The 16,575-nt window shown below is 43.8% G+C and overlaps 1 protein-coding gene across 7 annotated transcripts in view; it reads left to right on the top strand.

The window, feature by feature from the left end:
- ZNF329 (zinc finger protein 329) overlaps positions 1 to 7,633 on the top strand; it is a 95,610-nt gene extending 87,977 nt beyond the window's left edge. For all 7 annotated transcript variants that reach the window (XM_055145378.1, XM_055145376.1, XM_055145375.1 and 4 more), the window contains one exon: positions 4,721 to 7,633. In XM_055145378.1, coding sequence (XP_055001353.1) covers positions 4,721 to 6,330 — 1,610 coding nt within the window. In that variant the 3' untranslated portion in view covers positions 6,331 to 7,633. The remainder of the gene's footprint in view (positions 1 to 4,720) is intronic.
- Positions 7,634 to 16,575: the final 8,942 nt, after the last annotated feature.

The following is a 16,575-nucleotide window of genomic DNA, read 5'->3' as shown; positions in this document are numbered from 1 at the left end:
CTCACCTGTAAAGTTTTACCTTATGTGTATAGTTTTGTTTTGTTTTAAATTTTATTTATTTTGGTGTGTATGGGGGGCGTACCGACTGGTGCACAGGGCTTACTCCTGGCTCTGCACTCAGGGTCATAACTAGTGGAATTTGGGGGACTTTTTGGGATGCTGGGGAATCTAACCTGGGTTGAATGTGTGCAAAGCAAATGTCCTTCCTGCTGTACTATCGCTCTGGCCCCTACACTTACTGTGTTTTTAATTTGTGAGTAAGGGTTTGGTCACACCTGGATGGGCTCATAGTGCCCTGTGGGGGGGGTGCCAGGAATTCAAGCCAGGTGTCAGCTGGTTACAAGGCAAACATATTACCTGTTTTTCTATCTTTGTGGCCCCAAATACTCTGTTCCATACTTGAGCAGGTTCATAGATCAAGAACAATGTAGGAACTTGAGTACAATGACTTTTCCCATCTTCCCACCATTTTCCCATTTTACCCAGGCCATTGACATCAGTTTAAGCCCAGTGTAACCCCTGAGTCATTTTATACTACCTTTCATTTATCTATGCTAGATTTGGGTTTTTTAACCATTCCCAGTGACTCACAGGTCCAAGGCTACTTTTACTGATACTTAACTCAGCAGTGCAAACTTGACAGTTGGTGGTTGGGCCTGGTGATGCTCAGTGTGGGGGGTGGGGGGGCTCACAATTCTTAGTCGTGTACTGTCTGATTTCTTTTTCCTGCAAGAGCAACTCTTTCTATTAAATTTGGCTAATGTCCTCTGCATTAAACTCTTCTCTTTTTATTTTTTTCTAATTTTGGGGGGTGGCACACCTGGTGATGCTCAGAGTTTATTCCTGGCTCTACACTGAGGGATCACTCCTGGCAGTGCTTAGGTAACCATATCCGTTGCCAGGGATTGGCTGTGTACAGGGGTCCTACCTTGCTATGCTATCCTTAGACCTTCCCAGCTTCTGTATTTTCTTATCTTTTCTAAAAAATATATTTGATGGGGGCCTGAGTGATAGTTCAGTGAGTAGGGTATTTCCTTGCATATGGCCATCCAGAGTTTGATCCCTGGCACATTATGTGGTCTCCAGAACCCATCCAGGGGTGATCCCTGAGTGCAGAGCCAGGAGTACACCCTGAGTACAGCTTGGTATGGCCCCCAAAACAACAAAAACGAAAAAAAAACATTTAAGGCAATTAGTCACCAATACTTTTATTTTATTGAATCACTGTGAGATACAGTTACAAAGTTTTCATGTTTGAGTTTCAGTCATAGAGTGATCAAACACCCATCCGTCCACCAATGTACATCTTCCACCACCAATGTCCCCAGTATCTTCCCCCCATCTAAGCCCTCCCCCTGCCTCTATGGCAGACAATTTCCCCCATACTCTCTCTACTTTGGGGCATTATAGTTTGCTCATATTTTCCCACCACCATTCAAGCCTGCTTGCCAGAGGCAGATGCTAGGTAATTTATTCTTTATTGTTATTTTGTGGCCACGTGCTTCTGGAATTCTAAAATTGTAAATGATTGGGGTCCAGAGACATCTCTGTAGGGAGCTAATCCATTCTGAGATTCATTTGGGAGTATCTAGATCAAGGCTATTGATGTGCTGAGATGGCGTCAGAGACAGATTTTGAGCGTTGACAGCCAGGAGCCCAGGCGGGTGGGGAGATGGTGAGGGACGGTCCATCTCCACTGCCGCTATGAGACCTGGAGTATTAGTCCTGGAACCCACATACTTGGGTTTTGCTTCTGGAAGCTCGTGGCCACAAAGATTTCATCAGTAGCCTGCGGAGAGGGCACACCTGCTTCATCTGATCACCGATACTTTTTATTCCATTATCAGTAATATGTTTTCTCCTTGGATTCTGTGTTGGTATAGATTGGTTTTTATTTCTGCCTAGGATGCTTTCCAAATCTGAAATGCCTAAGACAGACTCCTGGGCAGGGAATTGCATCTGTTCTATGTCTTGACGACTACTGAGCAGACTGACCACCCAAGCCTACCCAAACTATATATCACACTTAATTTAATTTTCACTTAATCTGAAATATGCAGAGTTTCTTTTAAAAGTTTTTTGGTAGTTGTTTTTATTTTGGGGCAGCACACCCAGCAATGTTCAGGGCTTGCTCCTGGCTTGGTGCTCAGGGATCATTCCTGGTGGCGCTCAGGGATTGAACACAGACTGGCCTTGTGCACAGGAAGTGTCCCACCTTCTGTACTATAGCTCTGCTGCCTGTATTTAAAGATTTTGTTGCATTTGTCTGAGTTACGGTGAGAATGAGGGTATATTTTCTTTGATTTTTCTCTCCCTCAGTTAAATACCTCTTTTCTGTTCTTTACCCATTTTTGAGTAGGAATTTTTTTGGGGGGCCATACCCAGTAGAACTCAGGGCTTATTTCTATCTCTGCAGAGGGCTCATTCTTTCTTTTTTTTTCTTTTTGGGTCACACCCGGCGATGCACAGGGGTCACTCCTGGCTCATGCACTCAGGAATCACCCCTGGCGGTGCTCAGGGGACCATATGGGATGCAGGGATTCGAACCCGGGTCAGCGGCATGCAAGGAAACGCCCTACCCTCTGTGCTATCACTCCAGCCCTGCAGAGGGCTCATTCTTGGTGGGCTAGGGTATCATATAAGGTACCTGGAATTGAACCCAGATTGTCTGTACGCAAAGTAAACAGTCTTTTCTTTTTGCTCCCAAATATTTAGTGATTGTCTATTGTATTTTCAGTATTAGAAATCAAATTCTGAGCATTGCACATATATGGCATGAACTCTATATCACTTTATCCACATCTCTGTTGAAATCAAATGTGCTATTTCTGGTCCGTGTTTCTGTTTAATGTATGTTAAGCCTGAAGACAGTAGCAGACACAGGAAGCTGCCTGTTCCCTAGTTTGAATTTCATATCTACTCTAAGGACTACCCCAATCATGAAAGTTTATACATAAACTTTGATTTGTATGTTTAAGTCTTTATCCAAATGTGCATTTATGTGTGTATATGTGTGTGTTTCTCTGCTAGGGCTCAAAGCAAGAGCCTCATACATGTAAGACATGAACTCTTACCACTAGACATAGCATCTTGCCCCCACTCCTATTTATATATTTTTTTAGTTTCAGTAGATAATTTTTATTTACTTTTGCTTTTCATAAAATCCTAGGTGTGTCTTTTTTCTTTTCCTTTCTTTTTAATTTTTTGATTATTTTTTAAATTAATTTATTTTTTAATTAGTGAATCACCGTGAGGGTACAGTTACAGATTTATACATTTTTGTGTTCGTGTTTCTCTCATACAATATTTGAGAACCCATCCCTTCAACAGTGCCCATTCTCCACCACCAATAAACCCACCATCCCTCCCACCCACCAATCCTACCTCCCCCCACCCCACCCTGCCTTTGTGACAGGGTATTCCCTTTTGTTCTCTCTCTCCAATTGGGTGTTGTGGTTTGCAATAGGGGTGTTGAGTGGCCATCTCGTTAAGTCTCTAGTCTACTTTTAACACGCATCACCTTTCCCCTGCGTGGCCTCCAATCACATTTTACTTGGTGTTCCCTTCTCTATCTGAGCTGCCTTTTCCCCAGAATGCCCCACTCCTATTTTTAATTACTTATTTGTTTTTGGCTTTTTAGGTCTCACCCACTGATCCTCGGGGGTTACCCCTGGCTCTGCATTCAGAAATTATTCTTGGTGGTACTTGGGGTACCATGTGAGATCCCAGTGATCAAACCTGTGTGGACCGTGTGCAAGGCAAACATTCTATCCACTGCACTATCGCTCCAGGCCTCCCACCCATATTCAAAAAAAACTTTTCCCCCCCTGGGTTGGAGAGCTATTACAGCAGGTAGGGCACTGGCCTTGCATCCTAGACTTCTATCCAGCACTCTGAGTTCCTCAGAGCCCTACAGGTAATGATTTCTGATCACAGAACTGGGAGCAAGCACTAAGCACTGCCCACAACCAAAACAATAAACTGAACAAACTAATTTTTATAAGGTAGGACTGTAATTTTTCCTAAAGCGATATGGACCGCCACTTGTGTTGCTGCTATGAAGTCAGTGAGAAAGAAGGTTTTAGAAGACTGTAATGGTGAAGACAGTAGCAGGTACTTACAGGAAGTTGTCTGTTCTCTAGTTTAAACCTAGTATCCACACTAATTCTGGTCATTGACAGATGCAAATCTTTCAGAACTTTCAGGTCTGTGAACCTGTACTGTGTCCAATCCATATGGCAAGAGTCTTATTATAAAACGGAGGTGAGACTTGCTCATTTAGCACTGTCATAAGCACATTGTAAAGATAGGACTTCGAAAATGTGTACTGATTGTTGGTAGGCACAGTGGGTAATGTGGGTAAGCTTGCATATGATGTGACTCACGGTCCCATAGAGGTTTCCAGTAAGAGGATTTCAGTAAGATATGACATCTAGACTCCATCTCCCATGCTTCCAGTCAAAAACTAATCCTTTTGGTGATATTTGCTCTCATTACTATTTCTGCTACTTTTCTCTAGAAATACTGTGTTCTTCTCTTGGACTTATTTCCACAACCCTTTGACTCACTGTATCTACCCCTTTGTACAGATGTAAATGAAAAAGAAAACAAGTAAAAATAGTACGTCCACATGCTTGGTACATCCACATGCTTGTCCTCACATTATTTAACCCAATTTCATGTACTTAAGTCTGTCTTTTTATGTTCTACTTTTCAACAGGGGATACTAGATTGATTATGACAGCTCAAGATCTTCCTCAGGAAGAAATTTCTTGTCACAAGACAATGGAAGGATTTAAGGGAGAGGGTTTACATTTCTCTATTCTAGGTGAGAGCTGGGACTGTAAGAACCAGGAGGGACATTTGAAGCAATCAGTTTTAAGTCAGGAGAAATCAGGGACTCAGAAAGCCATTTGTGAATATCCTGGATTTGGGGAGCATTTCATTGCAAACTCAGACCTTGCAACAAATGGTTTCCATATATATAACTCAGATATCAAAAGTTTGGATTGTGACCCAGTCTTGCACAATTGTCAGAAAAGTTACACATCTAAGAGAACTGGTGACAGTGACAACTGTGGAAAAGCCTTCAGCTATTCTATGGGAGTTAATCAACTTGGAAGAAATCAAATGAGAGAGAAATGTTGTAAATACACGGAAAGTGTTGAATCTTTCCATTTTGCCCCTCTTGGTGAGCAAAAAACAAATAAAGGAGGGAGGAGATTGTTTAAAGATAAGGATTTTGGGAATATCTTTAGTCTTAGTTCATCTCTTAATGGAAATAGGAGGAATCACTCTGGAGAGAAATTACATAAATGTACTGAATGTGGCAAGTGTTTCAAACGGAATTCTTCCCTTACTTTACATCACCGAACTCACACTGGAGAGAAACCTTATACCTGTAATGAGTGTGGAAAATCCTTCTCCAAGAACTACAATCTGGTTGTACATCAAAGAATTCATACAGGAGAGAAGCCCTATAAATGCAGTAAATGTGAGAAAGCCTTTAGTGATGGGTCTGCTCTGACACAGCACCAGAGAATTCACACTGGGGAGAAACCTTATGAATGTCTAGAATGTGGAAAAACGTTTAACCGAAATTCATCCCTGATTTTGCATCAAAGAACTCATACAGGGGAAAAACCATATAGATGTAATGAGTGTGGGAAACCTTTCACTGATATATCTCACCTCACAGTGCATCTCAGGATCCATACTGGGGAGAAACCTTATGAATGTAGCAAATGTGGCAAAGCTTTTCGAGATGGTTCATACCTCACCCAGCATGAGAGGACGCATACTGGAGAGAAGCCCTTTGAATGTGTGGAGTGCGGTAAATCCTTCAACCGTAACTCTCACCTCATCGTGCATCAAAAAATCCATTCTGGAGAGAAGCCCTATGAGTGTAAGGAATGTGGGAAAACTTTTATTGAGAGTGCTTACCTTATCAGGCACCAGAGAATTCATACCAGTGAGAAGCCCTATGGTTGTAACCAGTGTCAGAAACTTTTTAGGAATATCGCTGGCCTAATCCGGCACCAGAGAACTCATACTGGTGAGAAGCCTTACGAGTGTAATCAATGTGGCAAATCTTTCAGGGACAGCTCCTGTCTCAACAAGCACCAGAGAATTCACACCAAGGAGACCCTTTATCGATGTTCAGAATGCGGCAAATCCTTCAAGCAGAACTCTCATCTGGCAGTTCATCAGACACTCCATACCAGGGAAGGTTCCAGCCACTGTCTCCAGTGCGGAAAAACATTCCAAAGGAATTCATCCCTCATCCGACATCAAAGAGTACACCTTGGCGAACAACCCACAAAAACATAACAAATGTGTGTCATGCTCACTTCCCACCTGGCTCTCCTCAAAAATAATTTCTTCAGAATGACTTCTTCCAGTTGGGAGAAAAGCCCATTTGGGAACTCCTGCAGAAAATGTAGGTGGTAATAAATGTGAGGGGAAAACTCTAAGGATGATTCCATTTATAGCGAAAATAATAGCATGCACACCGGATTAAACTTGTGGATGTCAGAAGAAATTTTCCCTGAGATACCCACTTATTCTTATAACAGAATGTTTTAAAAACTGGGAATGTGTTTTGATTGCTATGTAATTTATATGAGAATTCTTTTAATAGGTTGTATTTACCTTTTTGTACCTGAGCAAACTCTTAATAGGATCAAATTAAATCCCTGAGGGAACCATTTTGTAGGAACTCTTACTCTCATTTCTACAGCAGAGCTATTCTGGTAAAAGATCCCACACTATACAGCAATGAGAGAATTAGAAATTTTGCTCTTTGCATGTTTTGTTGACCATCTTTAGATGCTGGGGACATGTTTCAGTTTCTTTAAAAAATTGAATCACAGTGATATACATATTTTCAAAGTTGTTTATGATTACATTTCAGTCATATAATGTTCCAGCATTCTTCCCTTAACCAGTGTACTTTTCCCACCATCATTGGTCCCAGTTTACCTCCTGCCCCTGCCCCTCCCCCCTGCTACTATGGCAGGCACTTTTTCTTTCTTTTTCCTCCTCCCCTTCCTTCCCCCTCTCCTTGCTCCCGTCCCTCTCCTGTTCTTCCCTTTCTACTCCCTTTCTTTCGCTCCCCCTCTCCTTCCCCTCCTCCGTCTCCTATTTCTGTCTCCCCTTCTTCCTCCCTCTCCTTTTGAGCCTTATGGTTTGCAATAGAGATAATGAAAGGTTATCAGGTATATCTCTGCGTACTTTCAACATTCAGTTAGGAATATATTTCATAATGGGCAACTGGACAAGTATGAATGAACAGTGAATTTTTTCTCTTTGAAGAAGAGTGAAAGAGGCTTATACTAAGATGAAAAGAGCTGCCACTAAGAAATATGGTATGCTGCTTTAGTTTTTAAAAAATTCTAAGATGTTATGCTTGTTATTACATATCCTCTTTGTTGTTGAGGATTTTCTAAGTTGTCCTGTGTAACCAATATGAACTGTAAAGGTTTTGTTGCCAAGCTTGAAAATGCTTTAACATGGCAGACACCAACAATACCACTTAAAATAGAAAATGTACTGTAACTTTAGTCATTTAAAGATATGTGTACTTCTGCTGTAAATTGGAAGTTGATAGTGAAAAAATAAACTTTTTTTTTAAATGGAATGGTTATTCTTTTTTTTTTTTTTTTTTTTTTTACTTTTTGGGTCACACCCAGCGATGCATAGGGGTTACTCCTGGCTCATGCACTCAGGAATTACTCCTGGCGGTGCTCAGGGGACCATATGGGATGCTGGGATTCGAACCCGGGTCGGCTGCATGTAAGGCAAATGGCCTACCCGCTGTGCTATCACTCCAGGCCCTGGAATGGTTATTCTTTTGATACAAGTTGTATATTGGTGTGTTGTTGTTGTTGTTGTTGTTGTTGTTGTTGTTGTTTGGGGGCAGGGCACAACTGGCAATGATCTGAGATTACTCTTGACTCTGGATTCAGAAATTACTCTTGGCAGTGCTTGTGGGACCATATGTGATGCTGGGGATGGGGGCAGATCAGCTGCATGTAAGGCAAGCGCCCTACCAACTGTGCTGTTGCTCCGGCTCTTAGCCTTTTTCTTTTTTTTTTTTTTTTTATCAAAATAATGGGCAATAGGGGCTGGAGTGATAGCACAGCGGGTAGGACGTTTGCCTTGCACGCGGCCGACCCGGGTTCGAATCCCAGCATCCCATATGGTCCCCTGAGCACCGCCAGGGGTAATTCCTGAGTGCAGAGCCAGGAGTAACCCCTGTGCAGAGCCAGGTGTGACCCAAAAAGCAAAAAAAAAAAAAAATAATAATGGGCAATAGTACAGTGGAGATGACACTTGCCTTGCACACTGCTGACGCGGGTTCGATCACCAGCACCCCGTATATTCCTCTGAGAAACTCCAGGAATGATTTCTGAGTGCAGAGCCAGTAGTAATTCTGAGCATTGCCAGGTGTGGCCTCCCTACCCCCTAAAAAATCATATCAAAACAATGTACAACTGCTGGGATTGGAGATAGTACCACAGCTAGGGTTCTTGCCTTGCATGCAACTTACTCATGCTAGATCTCCAGCATTCCACATGGTCCCTCAAGTACTTCCCGGAGTGTTTCCTGAATGCAGATGCAGGAGCATTTCCCGGTGTGGTCCCAAAATTAAATAAATATAATGTGTATTCAAAAAATTAAATTTTGAAGGGCTGCCGAGGCCCACTCTCACCACCTGTGTTCAGTGGTCTTGCGCTGCTTCCCCCACCCCAGGGCAACTGATGGTTATGGGCAGATAAAGGAGGAAACAAGGGTCAGGCTGGTTGGTATCAATTGCCGTTTATTCCAATCTCATCTCCATTTTCCTCTGATTCTCCTTCTGCTTCTTCCTCCCTGATCCCTTTCATCCTTCTTTTGGATCCTGCTCCTTCATGCTTCTCCTTCCTGTTTCTGCTTATCCCCATCTCACTCTTACAGACTTTGTATCTGCCAAAGCATTAGGAGTTGGGGTAATAATTACACATAGGTGTGGTCATACAATCAACAGAGGTAAAGTCCTTCCCTCAGGGGAATCTTCTACGCAGATTCTCATTCAGTAAGATGACCCACCCAAGAATGAAATTCCACCTGTGGATGTGTGTCTCCTTTCCTTAGTCCAACAAACATACCACCATCACTATCACTGTCATCCCGTTGAGCCTCAATTTACACGAACAGGCCCAGTAACGTCTCCATTCGTCCTAGCCCTGAGATTTTAGCAGACTCTCTTTACTTGTCCTTCCCAATGGTGCCACATTAGAGGCTCTTTCAGGGTCAGGAGAATGAGACCTGTCATTTTTACTGTATTTGGCATATGAATACAAATACATATGCCAACAAACATTCATAATATTAGTCATTTTGTATGGACAGAGTAAGAGATACATTAAGCTTATAGGATTGATCTCCTGGAGCCATCTTGCTGTAGATTTCAGACTACAGTGCTCAGGCCAGATTAGTCTTTCCTAACCCTAGCAGGGTCCTAGTCTTGTTACTTTTTGGATCATGACAGAATTTGTCCATGACCATGCTCTTAACTTACAGGTTAAGTATTATGGCGCTTTGGCCTGGCCCATTTCAATGCCAGGGTAGCTCACAGCTTGCTGGGTCCATCCAGTCCCTTGTCAGGACCCTGCTTTGGGGTGCTAGGAAGTAAGGGCAGCTGAGGCTTAGGTCGAGAAAGCAGATGCCCAGGAGTGAATATTAGTCGGAGTCAATTCTCAAGTTACAAATGTCGCGCGACGCTTCGACCAGCGAAGAAACACGCAACTCGGAGATCCTTCTTGCCACGATTTATTCAGGGACTTTCCATTGAAGGGGGAAGGAGGGGGAACGAGGAGGAGGAGGAGAGAGGGACGCACAGAGGGGGAACCTCTAGCTAGGTGACTTCCCCCCTTATATACCTCTTGCTGCTTGTTTCCCGCCCAAGTATCTGCAGCTGATAGGCTAGTTACACCTTGTGGGCGTGACAGGACATCCTGTTTCCTTATTAGGAGTTGTTTTCGAAGCACGGTGCAATTAACAAGGAGCTGGTGTTGTTTAGGAAATACGGTCCTGTGGAGGCTCTCCACATACAAAAGCATAATATTACTGTCTCCCTGTGTCTATACAAAAGGACATTGTTTTAAAGTAAACTGTGCAAAAGGACATAGAGGAGAAAAGCAATATTTCACTTATGAATAAAAGTCGTCTGCTTAGAAGGATCTGACCTTTCAAGTAACAGAGTCTGATTAGGGGAAAAAGGTGATAGACTGATTAGAAGCAGAGCACAAAAGGTTATAGCAAAGGAATGGGAGTGACTTGGGAGCACTGTAATGGGTGTAACCCGATAAACCTAAGGTCCCTGTGGCAAGGGAGAAAGGACAAACCAATGTTATCATACAATTATGGTTTGAAGAGCTGAGTGCATGTTTTGCATGAGGAGAACCTGGGGTTTTATCTTGGACACCACAGGTCTCTCAGGCACTGCCAGGGTGGCCTCCCAAAAAGCGGAAATAAATCTGGGAGTTTTATGTATCATGTTTGTTAGAAGGGACTATATCGGGTCACAGACCACCCATAAACCTGAGTGGTAGTGGGATATCCAGGAGGAAATCCACAAAATTAGCATATCCAGACCCAGAGCATTAAAAAAAAATTTTTTTTTATGACTTGGATTTGGTTGGGAGGTTTACCATCTTGAGGAGATGGTGAGTCTCGGAATAGGTAGATGGAGTCAGCACAGAGAGCTATGTTGAGCTGGCAGTTTGCTCTTAAGGGACTCCTATGGTGGTCCTGGGAGCTGCATAAGCTGTTGTCCGAGCCCTAGTGCTCAGGGTTCTCCCTTTTGATATTTTTAATTTCCTGTTACAGTAGAGTTAAGCTTAACACCACTGACATTTTCAGATCTGAGTTAGAAACCTGGTCAGTCATCTCAGACTTTCCTCTGCTATTCTGTGATCCAGGAGCCCATAAAGGAGCACAAAGAGAGGATCTTGTTCCCACTTGCCATCAGTTTATGGACAATCTACGTGAAAATAGGCTGGTCCATGTGCAAAGGGGCTGTTTTCTTCTTCCTTGGCAAAGGATTTTATTTAATCAGACTTTCTGTGGAAGTTATTGTTGAGTTCCAAGTTGCCATTTTCTCTATCTGGGACCATCATGGGAAATGCATTTTGTTTAAATCACAACTGTTCTTTGTTTGTCATAATGTCTTTTACCAGCAATGTTAAATGGAAGATGGGAGAAATCTTAAACACATTTACACCCCACCAAGTTCTTTACTCTCCAAGCTTGCCCCTTTTCTGCAAATGACCTGACTTCACGAGGTTTTCAAGCCAGAAATAACAGAATATGGAAGAAAACAGAGGTTAAGTAAGGAACTGGAAGGAAAGAAAAGAAGAAAAGGAGAAGGAAGTAACCTCAAATGAAGGCATGGAACCAGTCAGCAGCCTTAGGAAATCCCTAACTTTAGATTAGCTTTCTCATTGTGCAAACATTGTGTGGTCTCATCCTTGACACGTCATCCTCATATTCAGCCATATTCTACCCAGGTTTCTTCAGTTCTCTTGGGCCAGAGGGTGGACAGAACTTGGATTGGGTTTTTGCTGGTTCCAGAAATTTAAAGGTTGTTGCTGGGCACAGATAGTTCACAAGTTGAACATAAACTTTTATGAAAGAGGCTCAGGTTCAGTCTGTGGCACTGCATGGTCCCTGAAGGCCCCACCCCATTTATCATATATATATGTATATATATATATATACTTCTATATGTATATTCATGCTACAGTACTCTAGACAAAACAACTGAAAAAAATATAGTCCAGATAACATGAAAGTTCTTGATAGTTTTTTTTTGGGGGGGGGAATCCACACCCAGTGATGCTCAAAGATCAATCCTTGCAAGTTCAGGGGCCCATGTGGGGTGTCTGGCTTTGAACCAGGCAAGGCAAGCAGCCTAACCTGCTTTTCTATTGCTCTGGCCTCAGGTTTTTACTATATTATGCCAAATTATAAGACTAGATCAAGCAAGGTCTTTGCTAGAATCATTCCTAGCAAGCTCTGGGGATCACATGGAATGCCGGGGATTGAGCCGAGAGCAGCCGCATGCAAGGCAAGCATTCTAACCATTGTTCTTTCTCTTAGGCCCTGTTGAGTAAGGTCTTTTTTTTTTTTCTTTTTCTTTCCTTTTTTTTTTTTTTTTTTGGTTTTTGGGTCATATCCGGTGATGTACAGAGGTTACTCCTGGCTGATGCACTCAGGAATTATTCCTGGTGGTGCTCAGGGGACCATATGGGATGCTGGGAATTGAACCCAGGTCGGTTGCTTGCAAGGCAAATATCCTACCCGCTATGGTATCACTCCAGCCCCTGAGTAAGGTCTTTGTTTTGGCACATAGCAATGTGACTCTGATCCAGTTTCTGCATAGTGCTGGGGGATCCTGGGGTGTTGACCCTGGGGGCTGCAGGCAGCCCCTTTTTCCCAGTTGCCTTCATGGTGACCTACATTCTCCTAAAAAGATAGAGCTGTTAGGACTGGACCCCTGTTAGCAGTGTCATGCAGGAAACTGTGGTCACCCCTAGGATAAACAAGTGTTTCAGGGCCAGAGCTTTAATACAGTGGGAAGGGCATTGACCTTGCATACAGCCAACCCAGGTTCGGTCCCCTGGGATCCCTTATGAGCACCACCAGGAGTAATTCCTGAATGCAAAGCCAGGAGTAACCCCTGAGCATTGCTGGGTATAACCACCCCTCCCCCCCAAAAAGCTTTTCATTCTTTTTTAAAATTTTATTTTCATAACATTAATAATAGCTGTTTATATTTAGTATTCCAACACCATCCCACCACCATTACACCTTCCCAACACCATTGTTTTGTATTTTCCCACCACTACCCAAACCTGCCCTATAGGCAGATGGTAAATGATTTGTTTTGTATTGCTTGTTATCAATAGTATACGATATTGCGAGGCTGCTCTAGTGGTCACACAGAAATGTTTCTTTTTTTTGTTGTTTTTTGGGTCACACTTTGCGATACACAAGGGATTACTCCTGGCTCTGTACTCAGGAATTACCCCTGGTGGTGCTCAGGGGACCATATGAGATGCTGGGAATTGAACCCAGGTCGGTCACATGGAAGGCAAATGCCCTACCTGCTGTGCTATTGCTCCAGCCCCACCGTGTTTTATTCGTTTTTTTTTTTTTTGGCTTTTTTTGGGTTACACCCGGAGATGCACAGGGGTTACTCTAGGCTTTGCACTCAGAAATTACTCCTGGCGGTGCTCAGGGGACCATATGGGATGCTGGGAATCAAACCCAGGTTGGCTTCATGCAAGGCAAACGCTCTACTCGCTGTACTATCACTCCAGCCCCGTGTTTCATTCTTGAGTGGGACTAGGAAACAGAAATGGGGAAGAAGGGAAGAGAATCGCCCTGTTAGTATAGAGAAACATGTTTCTGGATAAGGAGTTCCTGGGGATGGAGAACTAGTCAGAGCCTTTATTAAGTTTCAGGTAAGACCCAGATGTTGGGCAGATATGTGCTGGGACATAGGGAACCTGAGACACTTGTTCTCCAGAAGGTTGTTCAGAACAAGTATGGGCATAAGTGACCTTGCAGGTCTAAGTGTCCTCAATACCCAAGCAAACGGCAGAATATAATTGTGAACCGACTCACCTGTGATGCCTCACCCAGCATCTGGTCCCGAGGCTAACCACTAGCCTGACTGGTAATGCCAGTTTTTATTTATTTTATTTATTATTTTTATTATTATTATTATTATTTTGCTTTTTGGGTCACACCTGGTGATACACAGGGGTTACTCCTGGCTTTGCACTCAGGAATTACTCCTGGCGGTGCTTAGGGGACCATATGCGATGCTGGGAATCAAAGCCAGGTCGGCCACGTGCAAGGCAAACACCCTACCTGCTATGCTATCACTCCAGCCCCATACTTTTGTATATTTTATATGTGGTATTGATTCACGCAGGTAGATTAGGGAAGGATCTCCCTATATCATGGCAGTGAAACTTCTGGAAAGTATTAAAGCCCTGTCTTCCCTGGGCCCCTTGGAGGGGGTGGGTTTCAGTGGGTTTCAGTTCCCTCCCCCCCTAGCAGAGCCAAAGACCTCCGTATCCTAGCCACAGCCATGCTCAACGCCCCTTTCCACACACACGTTCAGACAAGCCTCATGCATGAAAGAACCGGCAGAGGAACCCAGGTTGTGGGATCTGGGGCTGAGACCTCCAAGCCTGCTCAGATCGGGACTGTGCCTCTTCCGCACAGATTCCCCATTTTATAGTAGCTAGGCGGTCACACCCATGGACTGCCCCCAGCGCCGCCGTGCAATCCCACCAACAGCCAACACCCAGAGACTATAAAACCAAGCTCCTGGAAGCAAAGCTGCTGCAACATCTTATAGCCTGGTTCTCCCTCTGGCAAGAGGCAAGAACTGGCAAGCTACCGAGAGTTTCTTGCCCACATGGGAGAGCCTCGCAAACTCCCCATGTTATATTCATATGCCAAATCCAGTAACACACTTGGTCTTATTCCCCTGACCCTGAAAGAGCCTCCAACACGGCACCATTTGAAAGGACGAGTAAAGAGAGGCTTTTAAAATCTCAGGGATAGCATGAATGGAGACGTTACTGAGACCGCTGGAGCAATTGACAACTGGATGATTATGTTGATTAAAGCCACCAGTTTTAACTTTGACCCACCTTGTGGATACAGTGGATACAGAAAGCAAGATCTGGTAAGACCTCCTGCAGCTGCCCCTGAGGAGAGTGAACCCCTTCCTACAGAAAGGACCTGAGGAAATTACTTGAGAACTTCCCTGTAATCTGATTAAACCTCAGCTAGCCCAGATCAGAGAAAGATGGACCCACCCTCAGAGAGAAGATTCAGCAGAACAAAGAGGAGTTTTCAAAGTGGATCATGGACCCCTCCCAGCTCTACCCCCTTAGCAACAACCTTAGTAATGGATTTTTATCTAACTACAAAGCCCCACTTGGGGGCGGATTGGAGAAATCCTGTAAAAGCCAACTTGAACAAAGGATGGGCAGGCATACGCTGCCCAAGCATGCCTAAGCACATGTGGCCCCCGCATCTCCACTCTCGAAATGTGTAATTTCATGTTTTCATGTCTAATACTGGGATATGTGTAGGGGCTCTCTCCATCTTTGGAGAAGTCTGCATTCTCTGGAGTGATTTACTTTCTCTCTCTCTTTCTCTCTCTCTCTCTCTCTCTCTCTCTCTCTCTCTCTCACACACACACACACACACACATAAACACACACACACACACACACACACACACTTTCCCTCCTTCTCCTTTCTAAAAGCCTCCAAATAAAATGTTTTACTTCACTGTTTGTCTACTCCTGAAATTCTTTTCTGCGAGGCAAGACAAGAACCTGGTAAGCTCTGGATAAAGTCCTCAGAATGACTGACTTTCTCACAAAGAGCAATTCCTCATCCCAAGCTTAGTCTGTGGCTCCTGGAGAAATTGGGTAGCAGGGATCATCTCCCATGCCAAGAACAAGTGGATGTCAGGTGTGGCTTGACAGCCACCTCAGGGACTGTTGGGGCTCTGGCCTGTGACGCGCAGAGGCTCACCGCAGACTCTATCAGTCCTAGTCTTCCAAGAGGGCCTCAGGGTGGAGGAGGCAGATAGTAGAAAGTGACCATTTCCTCACCACCTCACTTAAGCCACCCATAGGGCCACCTATTTTATAATAACACTATGTTGTGTTGCTCAGCATTATTTCATGAGCTGGATTCATTCATACTGTAATTCCATATAGTTAATTTCGCAGCTGTTTAATATTCCGGTATGTATTTATGCTTTAGCCTATTCTGTAAAACCGTAGTTCTTATCAAGAGGTGATTTTACACCTTAAGGGACTTGTGGAGACATTAGACCTGCCATGATGATTGATGAAGGTAGACAGGAAGCTAATAAGGACTAGTGGTACAGGAGTGTTCCCACAGCAATAAATTAGCTCAGAATATGAGTAGTAGGTTGACATATGTTGGATTATACTTCTAAGCATTTTTTAAAATTTTTTGGGTCATACCCGGTGATGCACAGGGGTCACTCCTGGCTCATACACTCAGGAATTACTCCTGGCGGTGCTCAGGGGACTATATGGGATGCTGGGAATCGAACCCGGGTTGGCCGCGTGCAAGGCAAACACCCTACCCGCTGTGCTATCACTCCAGCCCCACTTCTAAGCATTTTAAGAAGTAATATTGATTTGTCCTTTCCCTACAGGGATCTTAGTTTATGTCTTTTTTTTTTTTTGTCTTTTTGGGTCACACTGACTGATGCTCAGGGATTACTCTTGGCTCTGCACTCAGGAATTGCTTCTGATGGTGCTTGGAGTACCATATGAGATGCCAGGAATTGAATCTGGGTTGGCTATGTGGAAGGAAAACACCCTACCCTCTGTACTATCAATCCGGCCCCAAGAAGCTTAGGTTTATTGGGTTACTCTCACCATAGTGCTCCCAAGGCACACCCAACTCCATCAGGCACTTCCAATCCTCTGTATTTATCTTTAAACTCTCCCTTGT

Source organism: Sorex araneus, chromosome 8 (assembly GCF_027595985.1).
Source record: "Sorex araneus isolate mSorAra2 chromosome 8, mSorAra2.pri, whole genome shotgun sequence".
In the NCBI taxonomy this organism is placed as follows: Eukaryota; Metazoa; Chordata; class Mammalia; order Eulipotyphla; family Soricidae; genus Sorex; species Sorex araneus.
The sequence above is the reverse complement of the archived record's forward strand: the minus strand, read 5'-3'. Positions and strand labels throughout refer to the sequence as shown.